Below are 22,771 nucleotides of genomic sequence, written 5' to 3' on the forward strand. Positions count from 1 at the left end.
AAGGGGCATAACAAGCCTATAGCAATATTCAGAAAGATGAATTAAATTAACGTCTACAGTGTTTTTTTCTAACAAACATGAGAAAGTAGAAGTTATCATGTCAGTAAGCAATTAGCAAAAGGAAATTTAAGTCAGTAAAATATATATGTATATACATATATACATGTATTTATACATACATGTGTGTATGTATATATAATATCTATAGGACTTAAACTTTATATAACAAATTTATTTGGAGAGAGATACTTTCAGATATATCTGACGTTTGTTCGACAGGAACCAAGGAAGAACCTTGATCAGATGGAACTATACTTTTTTTTTTTTTTTCTTTTTTCTATTGTTCACAGATAATAACCACCCTTGTATAGCAGTTTTTAGATAAATTTCAAATGCATTCAGAGAGAGATAGAGAACAAAGACTGTTCTTGTCAGTCATGAACAACCCACTTGCCGCAACAGGCCTGTCTTTGTTGTCGTTACATGTCTGGAGATTTTCTGATAGGGGCTGTGATCACATTACCCATCCCACTAGCAGAGGGCACATGAGGGAGCTGTTCGAGTGCCCAGTGCAGCTGGTAAATGGGGTCTGGCCTGGAAGCAGTTTGAGGGACACACTTTGAGCGACCCCCTCATGCCACCCAACTGGGGTCCCACAGGAGGGAGGCCAGGAGAGCTTTGCTGTATGCACATGGGGACACGTATGGCAAGCATCTGCTATGAGAGGATGGTATGAAACTGGTTATTTCCTGGCCTCCCCAAGAAAAAGATGTGGAGATGTGATAGCGCTTTGGGAAGATGAGCACCTCCAGCCGCGTGTGTGTGACTGGTGGTTTTGTGGCTGCAGCTATACAGTGCTTTATACAGTGCACACCCCCTGGTGTGCCCAACGCGTGTAACCATTGCCTTTCACTGTAGGACTTTTAACATCAGTGATTTAAATCAGTAAGCCTCAGCGTGGAGAGCTGGCAGGGCAACAGCACACACCCAACGCTCCCACTGAGTAACTCTTGGCAACCCTACGCTTACACTAAGCCCTAAGCACGACCCAGGACAGGCTGAGTGAAGCTCCTACCGCCTGAAACCCACCACCCTCGGACTGATAACACAGCAGGACCCTCGCCGGGGACTCAGGCTGGCAACACCCACTGCCTCCAACACCCCACGGGGCGGCCGCCATTTCCCCCCCTCAGCCCTCCCGTTCCGCCCTGCGCATGCGCAGGCGCCTGCGCCCGTCCCTCTCCGCCATGGCCCGCGGGTGCCGCGGCTCCGCGCGCGGTTGCCATGGGGACCGGCGGCGTCCGGCGCTGTGGTGAGCTGGGGGGGGGGGGGCGGGGGACACACACACAGGGGATATCACACGACTCTTCCCTCGCTTTTGAGCAATTTTGGGTCTCTTCTTCCAGATTTGATTAACACCCACGGAAGGTTATTCCTTTGCTGAAGTGCTTTCTGCTTCCATAAGGCTGGAGCCGGGGCTGCTGCGAGGCGCGACGCTGTGCTGAGGGAGTGCTGAGGTAGCTCTCGGTGAGTAAAGTGTGGGAGCGGTTAAACGGTGCTGCTGTGGAGATCTGAGGTGGGATAGTGCTTAGTGTGGTGCTACAGCGGGTGGGATCAGCCATGCATTGCTCGTTAAGCCGGGGTGAGTGCTGCCAGGGTGCAGTTATCCTGCTTCTGGAGGCAGCTGGGGTTCCCTGAGCCTCTGCTGGTATCTATTGTACAATAAAGGCAAGACCTCTGGGAGAGGTGGGAAGAAAAGGTAAGAGACCAAGTGTAGTTTTTTGGAGTGTAATACTCTTCTGCCTTCCAGTAGAGAGACAAGGAGGAGCTTGGCATCTGCCCTTTAGTCAGAAAAAGGTATAAGCAGAGCTTGTGAAAAAGGGTTTATATAGGTAATCTTACAATTACAAAAACAATCAGAAATACAGTCTTTAAAAAAAAAAAAAAAAAGAAATGAAAAACAAGGGTAAAAGCAGCTGGTGCACTAGGCAGCTGGTGCAGTTGTTCTCGTTCCTTCATTCTACACTTCTTTCTACTATTTATATTCATTTGTTGCACCTTGTTTCAGATTGTTGCAATGGAATGATTTGAGCACCTTATGCTCATCAAAGTCAAGAGAGCTTCAGGTGACCGGGAGGGTTTTTCCTTAAATGTGGATCTGGGTAGATGTTTTCTTGGAAGAGAGCGGGCATAACATAGCTGGTGGGACTTGCTCAGAGCTTCTGGACTGCGGGACACCGGAGGGCAGGTGAAACTTCTTTTTTGAGTGATGATGCAGCAGAGCAATCGCTTGATGCTTAAATGTTTCAGCCTTAGGTGTTATAAAATAGAGGGTACAAATCTTTCTCTGTCTGCCTTTTGAGAAAGAGACAGTGGTCATACTGTTCATGGTGGCACGCTGTGATGGCTCAGCCACCAGGCTCGTTCAGGTAAAGAATTACCATGGTTCCTAATTGCTTGCAAGAGAAAGTGTTCTTACCCTATCACGTGTGTACTTCTGATATTTTAATGACACTGCTTGCCTTTTTCTCTGTGCTCTATTACATTTTCTGGCTAATGGTGTATCATTTAGTAGTATATTTGTATCCTATCACTACTGCAGTTCAGAACACGCATAATGGTACAGTATGCCGCAATTAGGAAGTGTTTCTGCTCTGGTGGGGTCAGTGATGAGTCTTAAGCTGTCCTTGCTGCTGCCTGGCAGCCCCTGCTCCCCACTCAGCGGCTGACAGCAGAGACCGTGCTGGCAGCAGCAGCAGCAGGGGAAGGCGATGTGCCACAGTAGCGCTGCACACCTGAGCTCAGTCAAGCATTCAGAATAGGCCATAGGTTCCCTTTGCAGCATTAATTATTAAAACTTTATTCTTAATGGATTGGAAGGGTGATTAAGGCAGCAGCCAAATGGTAGGACTTGCTAATTAAGCTGATGGTAGAAAAGCGCTGTTACTAGAGAAAATGAAAGACCTGAGAGGTGAAGACAAATGAAAAGTTATTATAATGGAAGTTTGGCCTTAACTGCAACTGGTAAATGGAAGAACTTCTGGGACATACAATCTGCAGTTGACAATAGAATTAACAAAGAATTTAGGCCAATTGTATCAGAGATGGTGCCAATCCACTGGAACACTTCATATCTCTCAGGTAACTCCTTAGTTTAATTATGGAGAGCATTTGCATAAATCCCATAAAATACATATTCCAAAGTCAGAGCACAGAGATTTCAGGATATTAAATCTTGATATTAAATCAAGATATTAAAACTTTAGATATTAAATCTAAGGTATTAACATTTATATTAAAATTAGTCAATGTGTCTGGAAATACATGGACTATAAAAGAAAAAATGTGAATCACTTTGAATCTCTGATCTGTAGAATCATGTGAGTTATGATTTAGTATCATTTCCGTGGATTGTTGGTGAGAACCATGTTGGATATATGGCCTACACGGAAGACCTTCAACTTACAAGTCAAAATCTTGACTCTGGGTAGCAGGGAGAATAGTGAATGGTAACTTACCCTCTGTGTTCAGTGAGAAATGGCTGTATAATTGTGCCAAATAGCCTGCTACAGTGGAACTGCTTACTGAACTCTCTTGAATCATCAGAGAGGGAAGAGTGGGAATTGTAGCCAAATTCAGTTTCAGTTACAGTGAGGAAAAATAATGTATCAATAGTAACAGAAAAGATTACAAACACTGAGAGGTTCAGGCTGCTGCTTTGTTCCTGTGTTTTGCATTTCTGTGTTGGTGCACTCTCCTTAACATCCACTTTTACCTGGTGTAGTTCAGCTGAAAGGAGTGGATCATGTGTTAAATAAAGAGATTGTGCCAGCACGTACAGGCTCTGAAAGAAAGAACAGAAGGGGTAGCTGGAAACTTGAAACTGCAGAATACAAAGAAGTGGACTAAAAAACTAGAGAAATAGGACTTTTGTTCCATAGTTTAGAAATAACCAAGATGGCAGCACCTGATCTACTGTCAGCTCATTGTCATAAACTGTGTGAGAAGATAGAAGTTCCCAGATGCCAGTCTGTGTCAAAAGAAGTGCAGAAACATTTTTTTGTTTAGGTAAGTTTGAAAAACAAATGGAATTTTGGTTGGTTTAAGACTCATGATGAGTTTGCCGCAAAATGACAAGGATGTTATCTACAGAGAACTGCACCAGGATAGTGATTGATTTTGGGGGGGCTTGACAGATTGATGAAGCAAATCTTCCACTGCTCACTGTGTTTGCCAGAAGATGCAGCAGGACAGAATACTGACTGGAATTCGGGCTGATTTATCTGATGGTAGTGTTACCTGTGTTTGCATGTGCTTGGGGGCAGGTTGGGGAGGAATTTCTCTCAGAAAAAAAAAAAGTATTGCCTTGTCTTATCTTACTGATAACAATACCTCTTTCACTTATTGACTTCACCAAGGGCAGTTTCCTAATAACTTATATTGGTTATTTCCAATGAGCTTAGGAAATAAAGTATCTCTTTGCAGCATATTATTGAATTTCTGTTTTGATTATTACAAGTATTCAGGTGTGAAGAAACAAATTTTCTGTAGTATTGGAGAGCAGCATGTTTGACCAAGAAATCACGGTGGTATTGAGCATTCATTTTTTTTAGTGGGAGCTAAAAAACAAAAGGTCCTCCACCTCAGATGCTTTCTGGTTTTCTTCAGTATTTTCCCACAGAACTAACAAATAGAAAGGGAAACAGTATTGGTAAGTCCTTATTTTCTACCACTTCATCACTCAGATATTTATTTATTTATTTGTTATATCCTTTTTTAGTATATCAAGGTAAAAAAAAATACTAATGCATTAATAATTTGTAACTTAAAACCAGCAATACATTCTGTGTCTTCTTTATAGGTTTTAGTGTTCTTCCTGTACGCTGCTTTGCAGAGGAATGCAAGCTTCAAAGAATAAAAATACAGGGAAGTCGGAACCATTCTACAGGCTTTCAGTGCCGAAGCAGAAGACCAGTTCTGAGATTATAAATGAAGCCAGAAATGTTCTACGAACACTAAGAACTCAGAGGCCATTTACACCTACAGAGAACCAAAGGAAACTTTTTGGATCCAGATCCTCACTAGCTCCTCAAAAGAGGCCTCCTTCGGTTTTTAGGTACAATGACTTTTTAAGATTTTTCAAATATTCTTTAGCAGCAAAAGATCTGATTCTCAAATTATGTTCTGGTGATTTTTTCCTGTGTTAGTCTGTATCCCTAATCACATCCTTTACCTTATTCTAATAATGTCTACTGTTGTAAATCTACGTGTCCCAGATGTTCCTGTGGATTAGAGCTAGAAGAGGCAGTTGTTACACTAGTTTCATATGCAAAGAACAGTATAAGAAAATGGTTTGTAACCTTTTTCTTAAGACAATATTTTAAAAATTGAAATAGTTTTCAGCTTTTCCTTAGAAACTGTGAAAGCGTGCTTATTGCCACATAAACTGTTCGTATGCCAAATCTTCTTTAAGAGCTTTTTCAGATCTTTTAAAATATAAAATTGTAGCTCTTGAGATTAAATTCCATTTAAAACTGAGCACTTTTTTTACTACGTAAATTATTTCTTACATGTCTGTATGTGGCTTTGTTACCTAGCATAATTCAGAGTTCAATAGCTTTGGTTATAATTATTGATATTCTCCTCTCCCTTTTGTTTTTTATTTTTTACATCCATCTCCCCAGTCGTTTTTTAGAATTGTCATACCTGGAGAGCTGTAATGACTGTGGGGAGGAGAAATCAGCTGTCTTTGTAATGTTAAGTGTGAGGTCTGCCAGAAAGGGTGCTAAACCATGTTTGAATGGTGATACGAGTTAAATCAGTGGCCATGATGTTTTCAAGCACTCTACACGTCTTATATTCCACGCTGTGTAGAGTTGTGCTCTGACAGAAGGCAGGAACCTGAGAGTGACTTGGCTGTGCTTATTGGTGACCAGGTAATAAGATCACTCAGGCTGACATCCATGCTTGTTCTGTCTGTGCTGTAGTAAGGAGCACGCTCATGCCTTTACAAACCTGATTTTTCTGCCCTGCAGTGTTTTGCAGTATGTGTCAGACAGCTTTGGTGCTAACCACAGTTGGGTTTGTGCATGAAGTTAGGCTTATATTAAATAATTGTTGTAGATGTATATGAAATATACTGTATCACAGCACATGTACAGGCAGTCTGGTAATTCTTCTCCCCTGATGCTGCTGAATAGCCAGATATTGAAGTTAAACAGCATTCATCAAAGAAGAGTGGTGATGTAAAAGTGCTCTCTTACCCTTCCTTTCTTCATCCTTTTCTATATAGTCATTGGCAAACAACAGAAGCATACTATTTAAAATAAATAAAACAATACACAAATATAATCGCTGCTTTATTCATTTTATGCTTCTTTATCCTAGTGTTCATGCTTCCAGTTTTGATTTGGCTGAATCAAGACCAGTTTCTGGTGTTCGCCTTAGCCCACTGGATTTTGTGAGTACTTTGGACATGACTCTATGCAATGTTGACATGGAAAATACATGAATTTATACAATGCAACACAGTGGTAGGAAAGGATCTTGTTGAAATAGGTTGCGGAGAAAAATAAGTCTGTCATAATGTTAGTCCGGGACTTATAAAGTCAGCTATGTCTTTTTTTCCTCCAAAAATAAAGCTTAAAATATTTTATACTGTTTAAATATTGCCGTATTGCATTATAATTATAAGTGACATTAACAAGAGTTAGAAGACGGAAACTTGAGTCAGCTTTCTCGTTTAAGATGACTAAAATACCAAAAGGTCACAAGCATCAACATGAGCCAACAATGTGCCCTTGCTGCAAAAAAGGTTAATGGCATTCTGGGCTGCTTTAGGGGGAGTGTTGCTAGCAGGCTGAGGGAGGTGATCCTTCCCCTCTACTGAGCATTAATGAGGTTGCATTTGGAACGCAGGGGCCAGTTCTGGGCTCCCCAGCACTACAATAATACAGAGCAACTGGAGAGTTGGTGGCCCATTTAGGGCCACAGAGATGGTGAAGGGTTTGGAGCACCTCTCCTGTGAGGAAAGGCTGAGAGAGCTGGGACAGTTCAGTGTAGAGAAGAGGAGGCTCAGGGGGATCTTGTCAATGTAGATAAATAGCTGAAGGGAGGGTGCAATGAAGATGGAGCCAGTCTCTTTTTAGTGGTGCCCAGTGCCAGGACCAGAGGCAGTGAGCACAAGGTGGAACACAGGAAGCTCCCTCTGAGCCCCAGGCAACACTGTTGTGCTGTGTGGGTGATGGAGCAAAGGCACAGGTTGCCCAGAGAGCTTCCCCTCTTGGGGATCCTCAAACGGCAGCAGCTCTGGGTGTCCCTGGTTGAGCAGGGGGTTGGAGCAGATGGCCTCCAGAGGTCCCTGCTCACCTCAGTCATCCTGTGATCAATAATATGAAAGTAATTTAATTAATGGTGTTTTGTATCTGACTTTCACATATATAAAGTGTAATTGATTGCCATTTATTTAAAAATTGGGTAGAGGTACTTGTAAAAAAAAAAAAAAAAAAAAAAACTTTTCTCCCTCTGTGAAAAATTTGAATTATTTTCATTTTATAAATGTATTTGCTCTGTACATTTTTATATTTAATCTTTCAATATAAGATTGTCACAGTCACTGTTTAATATCAGAGAGAACAGAGTGTGCTAAAACAGTTACGTGTGCTTGCTGTAGTACTATTCCTTCAGTACAGCAATCTAAATGTGGCATTCTTTGTGAAGTTAGGCAAGAAAAACTATTTTCAAGAGATGCCATACCATATAAGTATATATTAAATATATCTATATTTGGATTTAAATGTTGGTGTTATTTTTTTTTGGTTTAGTGTGTGTGTGAGTTGGGGGAGGACGCTCAATGCAGCTTCATTACTGTTAAGACCAATGCAAAAAACCTGCCTTTATCACTTTACCAACCGAGACACGTTAGTACACTGTAAATGTAGAGCTTGAATTAGTTGTGGGCAGTAGGTCTCAGCTCTTACTTATCTTCAGCTAATGCCGGGGAGGGCTCCAGAGGATCAAACTGAAGGCTTTCATATAGATTGTTTATTATAAGAAAATTGGTGGAGAACCCAGATATTAGAGGGCGAAATGTTTATGTAAGGCACAAAAAATTGTTTTGACGTTCAGAGTGTTGGTCACATCCTCTAAGATGTGAGATACTGACAAATAAAATGAGAACTTGCAAGTTTCTGGATCTGCATGATTTGTCACAGTGTGATAGGAAGTGGTATATATGATATGAACAAGTTTGAAGTGTTTTGAAAATACTACTTTAGCACTCGAAAACAAATCGTAAAGAACAGTTGTGCCTCTAGAATTGCTAGCAAAAGTCTTTGGCAGAACATTCTTGTAATAAATAAGTGCACTGCAGATGATGTTAAATAAGTATTTCTGAGGGAAGCAATTCCAAGTTTCAATTGCTTTGCTGAGCAAGTTAGGTTAGTCGGTTAATTTTTGTTTTTTTGTACCCTTGAAAGTTTGCTTTTAAATGGCTTTCTGTGGTAATATTGGTATAAGTGCTCTGGCTCATTCAGTGGAATGTTGTCATTAGATTTTGGATATGTCCTCTTAATGAGCAAACCCAAATAACTCCTTACCTCTTCTATTCTGAGCTTACCTCTTTATATAAATCATTTGTGGCTGTTTTTTTAACTGCTTAAATGAAAATTGTGCTTTTATTAAAATTTCTTCTTTACCCTTGTGACAGAAGCCAGTACTAGTCACTAGTGCAAAAGATGAAGATCCTTCCATATCCCTTCCAAAGCCTGCTGTGGATGCTGCAGAGGTTAGAAAAATCAGCAGTGCTCGGGCACGCTTATTTAGAAGAACTTCTCAGGGAAATGTCTTTCCTGCTAAAATGGTTCCTCCTGATCAGAGTAAGTATCTCATTTCCTATATATTAAAACCCATCATGAAGTTATCATTAGTTACATTAATTATTGTATTAAAGAACTTTCAAGTCCTTTCAGAGTAAGTTTTAAAAATACTAAATGGCTTAAAACCAATTTTGATGATGTGATTTCCAAAAAAAATGATACTGGCTTTCACTTCTGAAAATAAATTGGAAGCTTCTCAAGTGCCTTTGTTTCCTATAGGTTTTTAAGTAATTATTTTTTTTTTCTGAAAGCTTTCTTCAGTGAGTAAAATTAACAGCAAATGCTGAAATATTTAACGAGATAAGGAGATGGCATCATCTAAGGAGATTCTCTGATGGATTTTTGAGCATAAAAGGAAGAGTAAATAGGAGTGATATGTCTCGACAGGCCTCCAGCTACTTCATATTTGTTGTTAAGTTTCATTAGTGGAGACTTAATAAAGGTCACTAAATGTGGGATGTAAAAGTAATTTTCTTGCGGATGGGAAATTAAATTACTTGAGATCTTGGTTTCCTGCACACTGGCTCATTGTATGTGGTGGAACTCTGTCTTTAATGATGACTCATTTGTAATAATGATAATTCTTGTCATTTTATATGATAAACTGAATATCTCGTTTTTTTTTTACTTTATTGCAAAATAAGGCTAACACACAAAAAAGCTTACTTTGTTACTGTGTACATCTTGTAGAGTATCCATTAGCCCTAGTATGTTGAAGTGACTAATTGGAGAAGTTGAGAACCTAACATAGTTATTGCCTTGTGTTGCCTCTTCTGATTCTGGTGTCCTGTAAGTGTTTACCTAGGTTTTTATTGCAGGTTGTTTTCCTAACGGGTACATACCAAGGTACAAAATTAACAGCTGCCTTTTTCTTGCCTTCTTAATATTCAAATTCTAAAAAATAATCACTTCTCTCACAAGGTACAATCCACTTGTCTGTAAAAAGGCAATTAAAAAGTTGAGAGATTAAAACATTAAAAACAAATCAAGAAAACTTAAATAAATGATGTTCATAAAAAAAAACTTTGAATACTTTGCTCAAAATAGTCTTAAGCTTTCTCACTTTTTATATTAATACGAGGAAATTTTGATAATATAACATGACAAACAAGTAGTTCATTTTGAGCTCCCTCCTGTGTATTTATTGTGTAAGAACAGTCCTGCAAAATATATTCTCTTTGGCTATTTCAGATGAAGAGAAGCTAGATTCTGAAGAACCAGCTAGGATGAGTAATCTTTGCAGAAGTAATGATACCTGCTTGACAGAGCAAAGGGAATACACACCATTTAATGATGAAAGTGGACAATTAATTTGTAATGAGCATAGCAGCAGCAAATTGGAGAGGGAAGATGTCCTAAAAGGCACAGCAGGAAACTTTTTATTTCAACGAAAAGGTGAAAGGTCAGTATTGCTCAAGTATGTCAATGTACAACTTCCACACAATGCTCTTTTTAGTCATTCAATTGTGTGAGTATCAAAATATTTAGAATTGTTGGGATTTTAAGGTAACACTATTTGTGCATTAAACCAAAGCTGTGTTCAGATTAGTTGGCAGAAGAATTTAATAGCTGTGTTCTCAGGAAGTTTCCACACTCAAAAGACTAATTTGTCCAAAAATTGTAGGTAGGGAGTTGCTTGCTATGCTATAACTTTAATTTTTTCATCATTCACATTTTCGAAACTTAGTCTTTTAATAGATCCATATAGAATACTCAAATTTAAATTCAATGTGGTTTTTATTTTTTTTTGAAGTTGAAGCCTGTTGTTTTAACATTCTACACATTCTTACCTTAGGTCCATAGATAAGTAGAGCCATATTTTCAGTTCTGGTATTGGGGAAATAAGTTCATACACAAAAATTGGCATAAACTCGTTGGAAATGCAGGCAGATTTTTATGTGGGCTTTGAATTTTTTTAGTTCAGTTTTGTCAGTGATCAAAGAGCTGTAACAGATTAGTGAGATTTACATGCACACAGCCTGATTTTAGTGAACATAGATGCTATCCATTCTGTAATTCACAATTAAGTCTTTTCAGATCAGAATTAAAGAGAGGAAAAAAATCTCTTGTAGAGGGAGGAATTTTCTGTGAGACTAGTCAGCCTCATGTATCAGTTGCTGCATTAGCTGGACAAACAGCTGTTTGGTTTGAATAATATTGAAAGATCTGACAATCTCTACAACAAAGAATGAATAACAATTTTCAAAACATATTATATAAACAATTGGTCACCATTAAATGTTTGTCAGTAAATATCTTCTTTCTAGTTTGTTGTTATGCCTAGGAAGAAATTATTTCCCTGGGTTTTCAAATGCTTTGCCACTAGGGAGTATTTTTTTTATTTTTTATTTAAAAAAAAACAAACAAACAACAAAACACACCCTTTCATTAATTAACTTGGTGATGGTACTGAATAGTTTAAAGAATGTTGAAGCTGTTACAGGAACTGATACGTAGCAGAGCTATTGTAATGCTCTTCTTTTATATTAAACTGAAAGCAGCTTTAAAACAACAACAACAAAAAAAAAGATTCCGAAAGACTGGAGCTGTGGGAGCAAAGAACAAGTTTTGTGTATCCGAGGGGAGGGAAAAGGAGACAATGAGTGACCCTGACGACTTTCTAGCTAAAAACTGTATGGATTATCATGCTACATAAGTTGCTGTAATTTGACTTTTATGTAGTAAGTTGTGGTGTGAAGTAATTTGGTGTTGCAGTTGAAACGTGTAGTTAGTTAATGGTGTCCAAGTGTCTCTAAAAAGAAAAGGTCATTTGCTACTTTTACTAATTGGAAAGAATAACCTTCTTTCTGAGTCATAATTTTAAATCTTGCAGGTATGCTTAAATGGTTAATTTAGAGCTCGTCATACATCCATGCTATCCATTCAAAAAACGCGTGCTTATCCTTTATTGGTGACTTTCTTGAGTCACCATCCCTGGAGGTCTTCAAGAAATGTGTAGATGTAGAACTTAGTAGCATGGTTTAGTGGTGGACTTGAGTGTTAGGTTAAAGGTTGGACTAGATGATCTTAGAGGTCTTCTCCAACCTGAATGATTCTATGATAAGCTTGAGAGCTCCCCAAGTGTGTTTTTTGTTTGTTTGTTTGTGTGTTTAAGATTTTTTAAACCTGTTTTCTCTAAAACAGAAGAGTAACGTAACATTCTTCCCTCTTTTGGTGTTTAATTCAAGATGCGTATTTTTGAATGGTGCATCTTTACCACCTTCTGTGGGTTCTGCATGCTTTCTGTGTATGTGAGACAAAAATGACTTTTGCCAATGCTTCCTAAGAGATCTGCCTGTGCGGCTTATACTCTTGTCCCAAGAATCACCAGCAACATTTAGGTGCTCATACGTTTTTGAGTAAGACATGACTGTGATGTTGCAAAGTACACAAGAATAATACCAGCTGTTTTTGCTTTAGTAAAGGACAAGGGTCCCTCGGGCTATTTTCCCATCTCAATCAACCCAAGCAGTTAATGTCATCATATGATGGAATGGCTCTAAGTAATCTCAGCTGCTCTCATACATTCTAAGTCATTACTAAGACTTATGCCAATAAACACATTCGTTCCGTATTCACGTGATACTACATGAGGCAGGCAGGCTTTGATTTATATCCTTTTCTAAGTTCAGAGATGTCATTCTTCATCTGACAAGGCAGTTGAAAGGTATCACAAATCTGTCCTCCAGTGTATTTCCATGAGTTTCTTCTTGATAGGAGTTTTATATACACGGTTTCACTACCATAGAGGGATCATTGCAATAGTAGAGCTTTGGCGTTCTTTCTCAACAGAACATGTTTATATTTGCTAGGAGATTGATCTGATTAGATTGCAGCTACTCCTGTGTTGTACATACTTAAGGCATCTTGTACAAAGTTAAAAGATATTTTCTATTTAAAGTATGTTGAGTTCAGGAATAATATGGTGAGGACTTAGAGGAATGTGAAAACACTTATTATCTGGAATCTTGTCATCTTCCATGTTAAGCAGTTGTGTCTGCCTCAATTCTATTTCCCAGTGATCTAAAAGCCCTTGCAATAATTAAGCAAGAGGGTTGTAAAGGAAATACAGGAAAAGGTGCCTGAGACTCCTCACTGTCCTTTCCCTGCATTTCCTGTGTGTGTGCCAAAATATTTTTTCTAATGAACTTGTTTTTCTATTAATAGAGGAACTGTAGGGCATGCCAAAATAGTATGGCAGATTACTGCTATTAATGCCATTACATTTATTTCAAAGGGAACAAGAGGAAAGTATTTTATTCTAGCTCACTTTCCACCTCAAATTCTTTTGTTGTCCAAAGGACTGATGAAAAGAATGAACAGCACTAATGAAATCACTACTACTGTATAAAGATGCTTTTTTTTTTTTTTTTTTAAAAAAAAAAAAAAAAAAGACCTTTTGGGAGAAGGGTTATTTGTCATTTGTTTTGCAATACTGTTTTTCAAATAACCATCTAGTTATAATAGAAAAAATCTATTAATTGAAGCAGATTGAATTTATTGACATGTTGCCTCAGGAAAGCAAAGAGCAGTTTCTGACAATCATAAGGAAGCTGAGTTTTGTTTTCATCTTCATCCAGCCATTGTGCCTTGCCATCTATTGTGATTACTATAGAAATGAAACTTCTAAAATGTTTTCTGCATTCATATATTTCAACAGAAGTGTCACCGGTGATGGCAGATTTGCTGATGAAGAGCAACCGTTTCCCTGGTGAGAAAAGATGATTTTTTTTTCTCCTCCTCCAATTTCTCAATATTCTGAAAGCTTAGATATCATCCCAGGACTGCTTAGAAACATGGGTGCCTTCAGCAAGGAAAAGCTTGATGGCAAACAGTTTGCTCCCAAGTGGCCTGCTCTACACTTATAATAATTAATGATTTCTATAAATAGCTACAAAAGGATTAGAAGGTGCTGTAAGGAAGGTGTATCATGCCCTGTTTTCTATCACCACTGCTGTTTGTAGTAAATGCCTGTTTGACGTAGTTCTTAAGTATTCATTAACTGTTTCTGTAAGACAAGTTTCTCTTTCCAGTGTTCTCTTTCCAGTGCTTTTTAGAATTCTGGAATGCTTTAATACAATACAATAAAAGCAGTGGATGAATGCTGGAAATTGTTTCTATCTGATAGCTTGAACTAGCTCCACATCTGTGCCCAAAATATCCTTTTCTTTTTTTCCTCAAAGTAAAGAATACCTACAGAGGAGAGAGATTTCTTTCCTGATGAGAGTACCCATTCTATTTTGCTCTGGTTGAATTTTTAAAATTAATGCCACAATATGAATATCAGCTTGCTGTGTTGTTTAGCTGATATTGCTGCAGATTATCCTGACTTTCTTCAGGATCTGTCTTTTCTCATTATATATATTCATAACTTTTGGAGTTCTTATGAAGATACAGGAGCAGAAGATTAATCTACTCCTAACTATACAGAAGCAGAAGATTAATCTACTCCTAACTAACATTTCTCTATTTCTGCCTCAGTTTTACTAGTTGTTAAGACTACTGATTTAAGAAAGAAACAATCAAGTGGTGGAAAAGCTTTTGCAGGGTTTTCTAAGGAGTTTTCCGAAGAAAATGTGATAGCTGCTCTTCCAAGAAGGTATCCACAGAATAGAAATTTTACAGACCTCTGAGGAAAAGAGCAACAGGCAACATCTATTCACTTGTGAAAGACAGCGTGGAGTTCAGGCATGCTTTTGCTGCCTAGTCCAAAGGGAGTCTTTCTGCTCTAGTTCTTAGGTTATTGGTCTCAAAATGTGGGATATCTAGGTCTTGAGAGTTCTTATTCCTAACTGAAATTGAGGCACCAGAATGGAAGTGCCTGCCATGGAAGGAGTAAAGGAAAGGCAATGGACAGTCCAGGTAGGACTGGAATAATAATGAATTTAGATTGAAGTTTTGTTTAGAATGAGAATGTTTATACAAGATTCAGGTTAGGAAGATGAAGATGCTGTGGTTTTCAGACTAGAATATTTAGGCTAGTATTTCAGGTGTGTTTTTTTAATCATGAGAATTCATCTGTCGATTGTCTGCTTGCCTAAAGATACCCTGCCACAAATAGGAATTGTCAATAGTACTTTGCATATTAGGCAGAAAATGCAAAGTCCGAAGAATATAAAGGATGAGGATATAGGGTTTTCATCAATTCCTATTATTCTTTTAAGCTGTGCTATTTAATATGTACACAAAGTTCTTCAACAGCCTGTATAAACAGAATACCCTATTCTTTTTATTGCTGGATCTGTCATAAGTAATGGACTATGCCCATGACTGTGTTTATAGAGGAACTGTTATTTGCTCGTCTTCAGGATGACTCAGAGTGTAGTTGGCCTATTTGTCAATATATTTTTGCAAATTATGTTGCCTCTGTATTATTTATCCTTTCTCTTATCAGTAGTATCACATAATCTCAGTTATACCTTTCACTCCCTTTGTTGTGTTTTTTTTTTTTTTTTTTTTTTTTTTGTCCTTCTTGGTGTTGTTAGTTATGATATAATCCTCTAACTCTTGAAATAATTTCAGGACATATAATCAGTTGTATGTTTTGAAAATCTTTGTAGCTGAGAAACAGGAATGATTGAAGATTTGTGTAATTGGTTTAATACTTTAATTTATACCTTTTTTTAGCTGTCTGCAAGTAATACAGTCTTCCTTATGTTTTCTAAAAGAAAAATAGCCTTTAAATATTGAGCTGTTACACTGTCTTTTTAATTTGAGGCACATCTATTACTTATTCCCACATTGTGTTTGTACCTACATTGTTTGTCCCTAAGATGACATCATAGAAAGGAAAGTTCAGTAGTAGTTGAGCAAAATAGGAACACGTTCTCTTAAGTAGCTCACTGAAGGTCAATGCTGTGTCTAAAAAGATAGAATGCCTTGCAGGTACTATGTTGTGGGTCTGGAAGAAATCACCTGGTTTAAAATAAGTTAAAAAACATATTCCCCATTTGATCAATGAATTACAATAGAGAAAACTAATTCTGGTGTCCTTTGACAACGTAAAATACCTGGATAGTATAATTAAATAAGAATAAGTGGTTTAATAAACATGCAAATGTTAAATAGCATATAGGAAATTAATTTCTGTAAGAACAAATAATTAAGTAAAATATTAATTTTCTGATTTTTGCCAAAAGCTAAAAACAATTCCTATTAGTTGCTTAGTTTTGAAAGTGTCAATTGGAAGTGTGTATAAACAGGAGCTAGGTTTGCATACCATGCATTAATTCTCTTTACATGCATTATCTGAATTGTTTCTTAAATATGTATCTGCTCTTACTTCTCAGTGTTTTTTAAAAAAATGCTTTTTTAGTGTAAGGCCATCTTTGGCTTCATGTTCGGACCAGAAGGATAGTAAACCCAGCAGCTGGGTTAGTCAGGCTGGAGTTTGCAATCCAGTTTTTCTACAATATTCACAGTCTTCAGATGATTAGTTCTGTTGCAGAGTACACCTGTTATTAGCAGAAGGATTTGAGTGTATGAGTCTTGATCAAGCAGAATTGTCAACCTTGGTGCGTGGTGGGTTTTTTGTTTTTGTTTGTTTGTTTTGGTGGGGAGTCAAATTCTGATTGTGTTTCAGCTGGCGTGAAATTTGAGCTGATCTGTGGATGTTGACCAGCACTTTTGGTGGAATACTGAGCACCCACATAGGTCTCCCTATAAAATTTTCAAGTCTACTCCTCCTAAGTACTGCTTTTGTATCCAAATGATTTGAGTGGTATTATTTTAAACTCAAAATCTGAAATTTTAGCAGCAATGCCATGGAAAGAAGATTGGTTTGCATCTTGACCTGTAAGACAGCTACTGCCGTCTTCACGAAGTGTTTGCATTAGAAGTATCTTTTTTTTTATTATTATTATTTTTACAGTGCATAGCTTTTCTGATTGTAATGATTGTTTACCTAAAAGAAGAAAGGATAGCGATCTTGAATTGTTGGCTTGCAAAGTATAATTACTCCAATGGGAGTTAGATGTTCAGTCTAATTTTAAGTGGTGTGTATTTACTGAATCTCAGGGAAAGCATACGGGAATCGTACTTGTTTGCCTATAATATCAAAAGCTCTTAAGAGCGTGTTGGGCTGTTTAGTGGCTAACCCTTTTCTGCCTTGAGCTAACTGTTCAGATTTTAATGAATATTCTAACACAGATGGACAGCATTGATCCCAGCCTGCCTCTGACCCATGTGCAAGATAAACACACAGTGCACATACACACAGTTTTGAGTTGCTTAGTTTTCATGTTTACTCCATGGAGTCTGTAGCATCTCTTCTAAGTCAAGTTAGCAACTTTTGATGTAATGTTCTTTACAACAGTGGCCTGCCTTTCTCTCTTAGCAAAGCCTTATCAAAGTTGCCCATCCTCTAGGGTGAAGGGGAACATTTTTGTGTTTTGAAGGCTTAAGGATGATGGAAGAGTTCTAATTTTCTGTTAATGTACTGCAGATAAGTAGAAAATCGTTGAATGTGCTTTATTGCATTACCTTTGGGGGCAGCATGTTCAAGTAATGGTCTAAAATACCAGTGCTACATGTCATACCCACCAAAGCAATGCATGGCGTTATGATAAAGAGTTCACTTTTCAGAAACATATTTCTTGGGGGTTCTTATGCTTTGTGGTAGAAAATTTTGGGTGTTAAAAATTGATGGTTGACCAACGATAAGTATGCAGTGACTTTGCAGTAATTTTTTCAGAACCTGAATATCCTGATATTCTGTATCTTATACATGTCAACAAAAAAAATTTTGGGGAAGTTTGCTTGTTTCATAGTACGGGAAGCATGTGTGTGTCTCCTGTGTGATTCCAGTTCCTCTTGTTCAGTATAGTCTTACAGGTAAGATGTGGCAAGACGTGGTTTATATTTGATATTAATATGACTTGGACTATTTGTTTTTGGGACCTCATATATCTGAAGTTCTCTTAAGTTTGGAGACACAGAACCCTTCCCTTGTTTCAAGATCTCTTTTCTATGCACTTGTGTGCACCAAGACCCTGTCCCTGACGTGTGTTTCCACAAAGGTGCTTCAGTCTGCTATTAACATGTATCAGGAGAGCCTTTGTTCTTGTCCTGTGTAAGAAAATACCTTTTTAGGCAGATAATGCATTAATTAGGGGAGCAAGAAATATTCAGGTTCTTGCAGCAAGTCCTGCTGTTTTCTGTAGGGACAAGATGACTTTTTGTACTGACTTTACGTTTTCCTCTAGCCTATCAAGCAGTTTATTTCAGAGTTGTGTTTTATCAGAGCTATTCATCTGTGAGGTATTTCTCTAAGCCATATTTTCCACAATTAAAATCTACTTAATGAGTGTTAGGCATGAGATGTGTCATTATTTCTTCCTATATAGTCGACCTGAAAATTTTCAGAAAAATTCTGTGGTTGTTATTGAGCTGTAGTAGAAAATATGCACTTCAGCTAGGGGATTTCTTGAGGGATTGTGTGGTAAAAGCTCTTCCTTTTCCCTTTTACCCTCCTGATTTTAACTAAGGCTCTTCAATTATAGTGCAAGTACCTGTATGCCTGTAGATGAGTTCTGCAGAGTTGTCAACAAGTTCTGTTCATATTTGAATAAACACTGTGGTCTTTCTGAAGCTTCACAGTATAGTGTTGTCCAGCTGCATGAAGACCCAAAAGGCACTCTGAGACACTTTTCCAGATCATATTTTTCTGTCTGTGGAAATCATCAGTGTGACTTTTTTTTTGTAATCAAACATAGTATGATGAGCACTCAAAAGAAGAAAACTCGTTATTAACCCATTCTTTTTAGAGACTTATTGGTTGTATATACTTCCACAACTTATCCTTGCAGGTTTTCCCTTTGTAGTCCATTTGTGAATCTTCAGTTGAAAGGAAAGTACAGACCTGCTTCAATAGTTAAATGCTCCTAATCATTTAACAGTAGAACAATGCTGTCCTGGATACTGCTAGCGTTAAAAATAAACCTGAATTATAGTGTAGCTGTAGTCATGCTCTGAACATACATGTCAGTAACGCCTCAAAGAACAGTCTTTCTAAATGGCACACCTGTTTCAGGACTACCCACTACTGGAGGAGACACCTCTATGATTTAACCTGGAATTAAACCCCTTTGTGTCTAGTCATCCTACTGATACTTGTCCTACTGGCTTGCCTGAGCAGGCCCCCATGATCTGCTTAGCATTGCTCTATGTCTATTCTTCTCATCACTTAGTCAGACTTCTTGATTTTGGGTGTAGATACATTGTCTAGTTTCCCAATGCATGCAATGTGTGTTAATGATGATGTTCAGTGCTTCTATTTATGTATAAGAGTCTGCATCTTATTGCAGTGCCTAGTCTGCTTTCAGAGCCTTGTGAAGAGTTTGGTTCTCTTCTAGACATTTGAAGACCTGAAAACATCAGTACGCCAATTATCCAAAACAAAATTGCTCTTGAATCACATTTCTGGGTTCTAAATTAACCAGGAGGAAGTAAGTTTGTAGGGGCTAAAAGGCAAAGAATTAAAAAATAAAGGGGGAGGAAGGAGATGGAATGATTACAGTGATTACTGGGGAAAAAGGAAGGGGGTAATGCATAAGGGGGAACAGTGTGGGGGCAGTAACTGAAGGAGAACAACTAGGTGAGACACCCCAAGAGCATCCTCTATTTTCTGGAAGCATCAAAGAAGCCTGTTGGTCACTGTTAGAAGACACTGCACAGATGAACTCTGCATGACCTATTGTGGCTTTTGTATGTTTTTGTCACATGAATGTCCAGTGCACTTTTAGATTATGCGCTGCTGATTTTGTTTACCTAATCAAAATAAAGACAAGAAATAAAATGGCTCTAATGCCAAACAGTGAAACTAGCAGTGGTGTAGATAGGTTTGCTTATGAGGAAGGAACTGAGAAAATTAGAACTGTGGTTAATTGGTAATGAAAATGCTGTGCAGATATCTATGTATAGCAATTGTGTGCTCCTAATTAGTTTTCTGACCAAAAAAAAAAAAGCATCAAAAATGAAAGAAAACAGTTGATAAACTAAGATGCTCTAGAAATTTATTTAAAAATAATCTAAATCTACCCTAACTAAATATTACTTTATAAAGTGCTACTATAGGTTAGCACTGAGACCAATGTGTTCCTGAGAGCACGTGGATGATAAGAGATCTTTCATGTGGCAGCAATGCAGACTAAAGCTCGTTATCAGGAAGGAACTTCTGAATACGTCTCTCTGTGAGTGTCTGTACTTCTGTGTCTTGTCATCTGTTTATATACTAAAAGGAGTAGCTGAAGACAAGCTTTTGGCCTAACTAGACCATGTTTAGTTTCATATTTTTATAGAAGTGTAAGTTCTGTAAATTCTAGTAGTATTGGAGCTTCTGCAGATGGTACCTTCAGAAGACAAGGTTCTGCTGTTTGTCCTGCCAAGCTGTCTTCCACATAACCTTTTCTGGATTCAGTGTTGCTGATGTTTGAGATACACTAGTGTTTTATATGGAGCTGGTGGAGAGAAGATGGTTTTTTGTTAGCCAGTCTCCAGAAACTTCTTGCATGTCAATTCCTTCCATTTTTTTGTCAACAAAAATGAGTTTGATTATTTTGGGATCTTCATACAACCCCTGCTTCCTCTCGTTAAACTTTGCTGCCTCACTGATCAAACATGCTTCTTAAGAGGCAAATCTGTAGAGAAGCATTAACTTAGGGTTAGTATTACTCTGTGTACCCCTTTTAACTGGTAGCTAGATAATCGTTGGGGCACCAGGGCTATGTCTGTACTAATTATCAATAAAAGTAAAAGAGGGCTCGACCTCAGCTTGGTGGCCAACTGAAAGAGCCCAGGCACTGTTTCTCTGTTGGGCTCTTACACTCATGGTTGGGAGACAGACTTTGCTGTCATAAGCAGCATCTTTGGAAGGAGCTAGCCCAATCCTTTGCCTCTGTGATGCAGTTCTTAAAAATGTACCATTTCCTGCAATACTTCTGAATGTGAAAGGTTACAGATTAACCATTAGCAGAGGCTCATGGCTAGAAAAACAAACAAACATATAAACACACAGGGTTTCTGAATGAATACTACTTTCCCTTCAGTATGCATTACTTCAGTCCTCATGGTCTGCCTACATTCAAGAAAGCAATGTTCCTCATACGGGCTACTGTGATTTCCCTCATACAAGAGGGATAAAGATGAACCAGTTGCCAAGTTTTTCCTCCTCTATAAATCATCAGAGCCTCTGTCAGTTGATTTTCTTGATGAGTCCCTTATCAGCTGATCAGATTTCTGCCAATTGACTTGGTTTCCAAGGCAACTGCTCTCTTGACAAGCCAGTTCCCTTCAATAGTAGGTAACTTATTTTTTAGAGTAGGTTGATTACATTTTAACTGCATACTTCTTAACAAGATCTTGCTGCAGAAGTTTCAGCCCTACATGAAAGTGAAAAGATAACAAAGAAGCAAAAGACTGACTAAAATGGAGTTGACAGCATGGTAAAGATACATAAAGTGATTTCATAATCTCTCACAAAATTCATAAATTGTACATATTCCCTGAAGATAAGCATGCCCACCAGTTGCTCTCATTTATATATGTATTCAGGGTATTCTTTTTCTGAAAATAATGAAAGTTCCTCGGTTCTGTGAATACAAGCAGTGGAGCAGCCTGCTTTTGCAAAGAGCTATGTCTTTAAACCTATTGATACTGATGTTTAAGGAAGCATAGGTTTTAACCAGGCTTTTATTTATTTTTTAAAAACTCAGTTCAGACTTTGACATGGTCTTCCCCTTCGTTGCTCATACGTAGACTGGTAACTGTTCAGGTTACCACATCCTTTGCTTCAGGGTCTCTTCTATTCAGCTGGTTTTGTATGCTACAGAACTTGTGGGATTGTCTCTATTGAAGTTTCTTCGATTCTTCTTATGGATTAATGTTTTAGAGGAAGAGAAATGGACAGGATATAGGTGTTTTTTTTTCTGAAGAGAGCAAACTCAAACATCTATATTCGTATAGGCAGTCATGCCTATAGGTAGCCATGGTGTCATTATGCCTACACGCAAGTTTTAGGATACTGATTTCTGAATATAGCTGGATTAGTATTAAGTGACTGAAGTAGTTATTCTCTTGCTTATTCAGTGTCCTTTCCAGAGGTTATAGTCTTGGTTTCAGGGATGACAAAACCTTATAGAATTATTTCTGAAACTTCTGGAGTTTGTAGGACAACTTATTCACATGAATGAAATCAGGTTTTGATTTGTGTTAAAACACTAAACTGTATTTAATGCGTACTATAGAACCTTCTTTCTTAGCCTATGCGTGTGCAGATGTTGGTCTGTTTTAGGGATGTAAGCACTTACCTTTTTAAAAAAAAAAAAAATGAAATGAACTTCTTCCCAAGATGACTAGGAAATGCTATATATGAGCTTCAATAATTTCAAGACAGTTTGTGCAAGCGTTTGGATTTTAGAGCACTTAAATCCTCATGCTGTAAAGGAAAGCATGATTCACTGTTAGCCATAATAAAGCAAGTGTTCCTCTGTAATGTGATTGCTTGGGAAATTTTTGACTGATCACAGTCAGCTTTCCAGTCCCTTTTATAGGGAAGTCATCTTACAAGAGGTTTGTGTTTTATTCTGTCTCCATCTGTTGATAGGATGACTTACATCTCTGTCTGGACTGGCAGACAGGATTTAGGCGCCAATCCAGCAAACCACTTAAAAAACAGTTTAGCTTTAAGCTTTATAGCAACTAAATTAACAGGTTAAAAAAAAATAAATGAAATAACATTGCTAACACGCTACTGTTAGCCATAGAAGGAAATTTAGGAGATTAGGTTGTATTGGTATATGAACTATAAATGGAATAAGAAGTGTGAAATAAAGCATGTATTGAGAATAGAAAACATAGATGAAGACCTTTGTCTTCAGTAGAGAATTTAAGGGAGGAAA

The 22,771-nt window shown here is 37.9% G+C and overlaps 1 protein-coding gene across 4 annotated transcripts in view; it reads left to right on the forward strand.

Moving 5' to 3' along the window:
- The first annotated feature begins 1,248 nt into the window (after positions 1-1,248).
- The window catches only part of ARMC2 (armadillo repeat containing 2), a 65,170-nt gene continuing 43,647 nt past the window's right edge, over positions 1,249-22,771 (forward strand). The window contains exons 1-8 of one of the 4 annotated variants that reach the window (XM_032183988.1): positions 1,249-1,312; positions 1,407-1,527; positions 2,069-2,248; positions 4,862-5,116; positions 6,388-6,460; positions 8,708-8,876; positions 10,068-10,278; positions 13,537-13,587. In XM_032183988.1, coding sequence (XP_032039879.1) covers positions 4,899-5,116; positions 6,388-6,460; positions 8,708-8,876; positions 10,068-10,278; positions 13,537-13,587 — 722 coding nt within the window. In that variant the 5' untranslated portion in view covers positions 1,249-1,312; positions 1,407-1,527; positions 2,069-2,248; positions 4,862-4,898. Of the gene's footprint in view, positions 1,313-1,406; positions 1,528-2,068; positions 2,249-4,641; positions 4,712-4,861; positions 5,117-6,387; positions 6,461-8,707; positions 8,877-10,067; positions 10,279-13,536; positions 13,588-22,771 lie in introns of those variants that run through there. The other 3 variants (XM_032183991.1, XM_032183990.1, XM_032183989.1) reach the window with 3 other exon arrangements.

This window comes from Aythya fuligula, chromosome 3 (assembly GCF_009819795.1).
Source record: "Aythya fuligula isolate bAytFul2 chromosome 3, bAytFul2.pri, whole genome shotgun sequence".
Lineage (NCBI taxonomy): Eukaryota > Metazoa > Chordata > Aves > Anseriformes > Anatidae > Aythya > Aythya fuligula.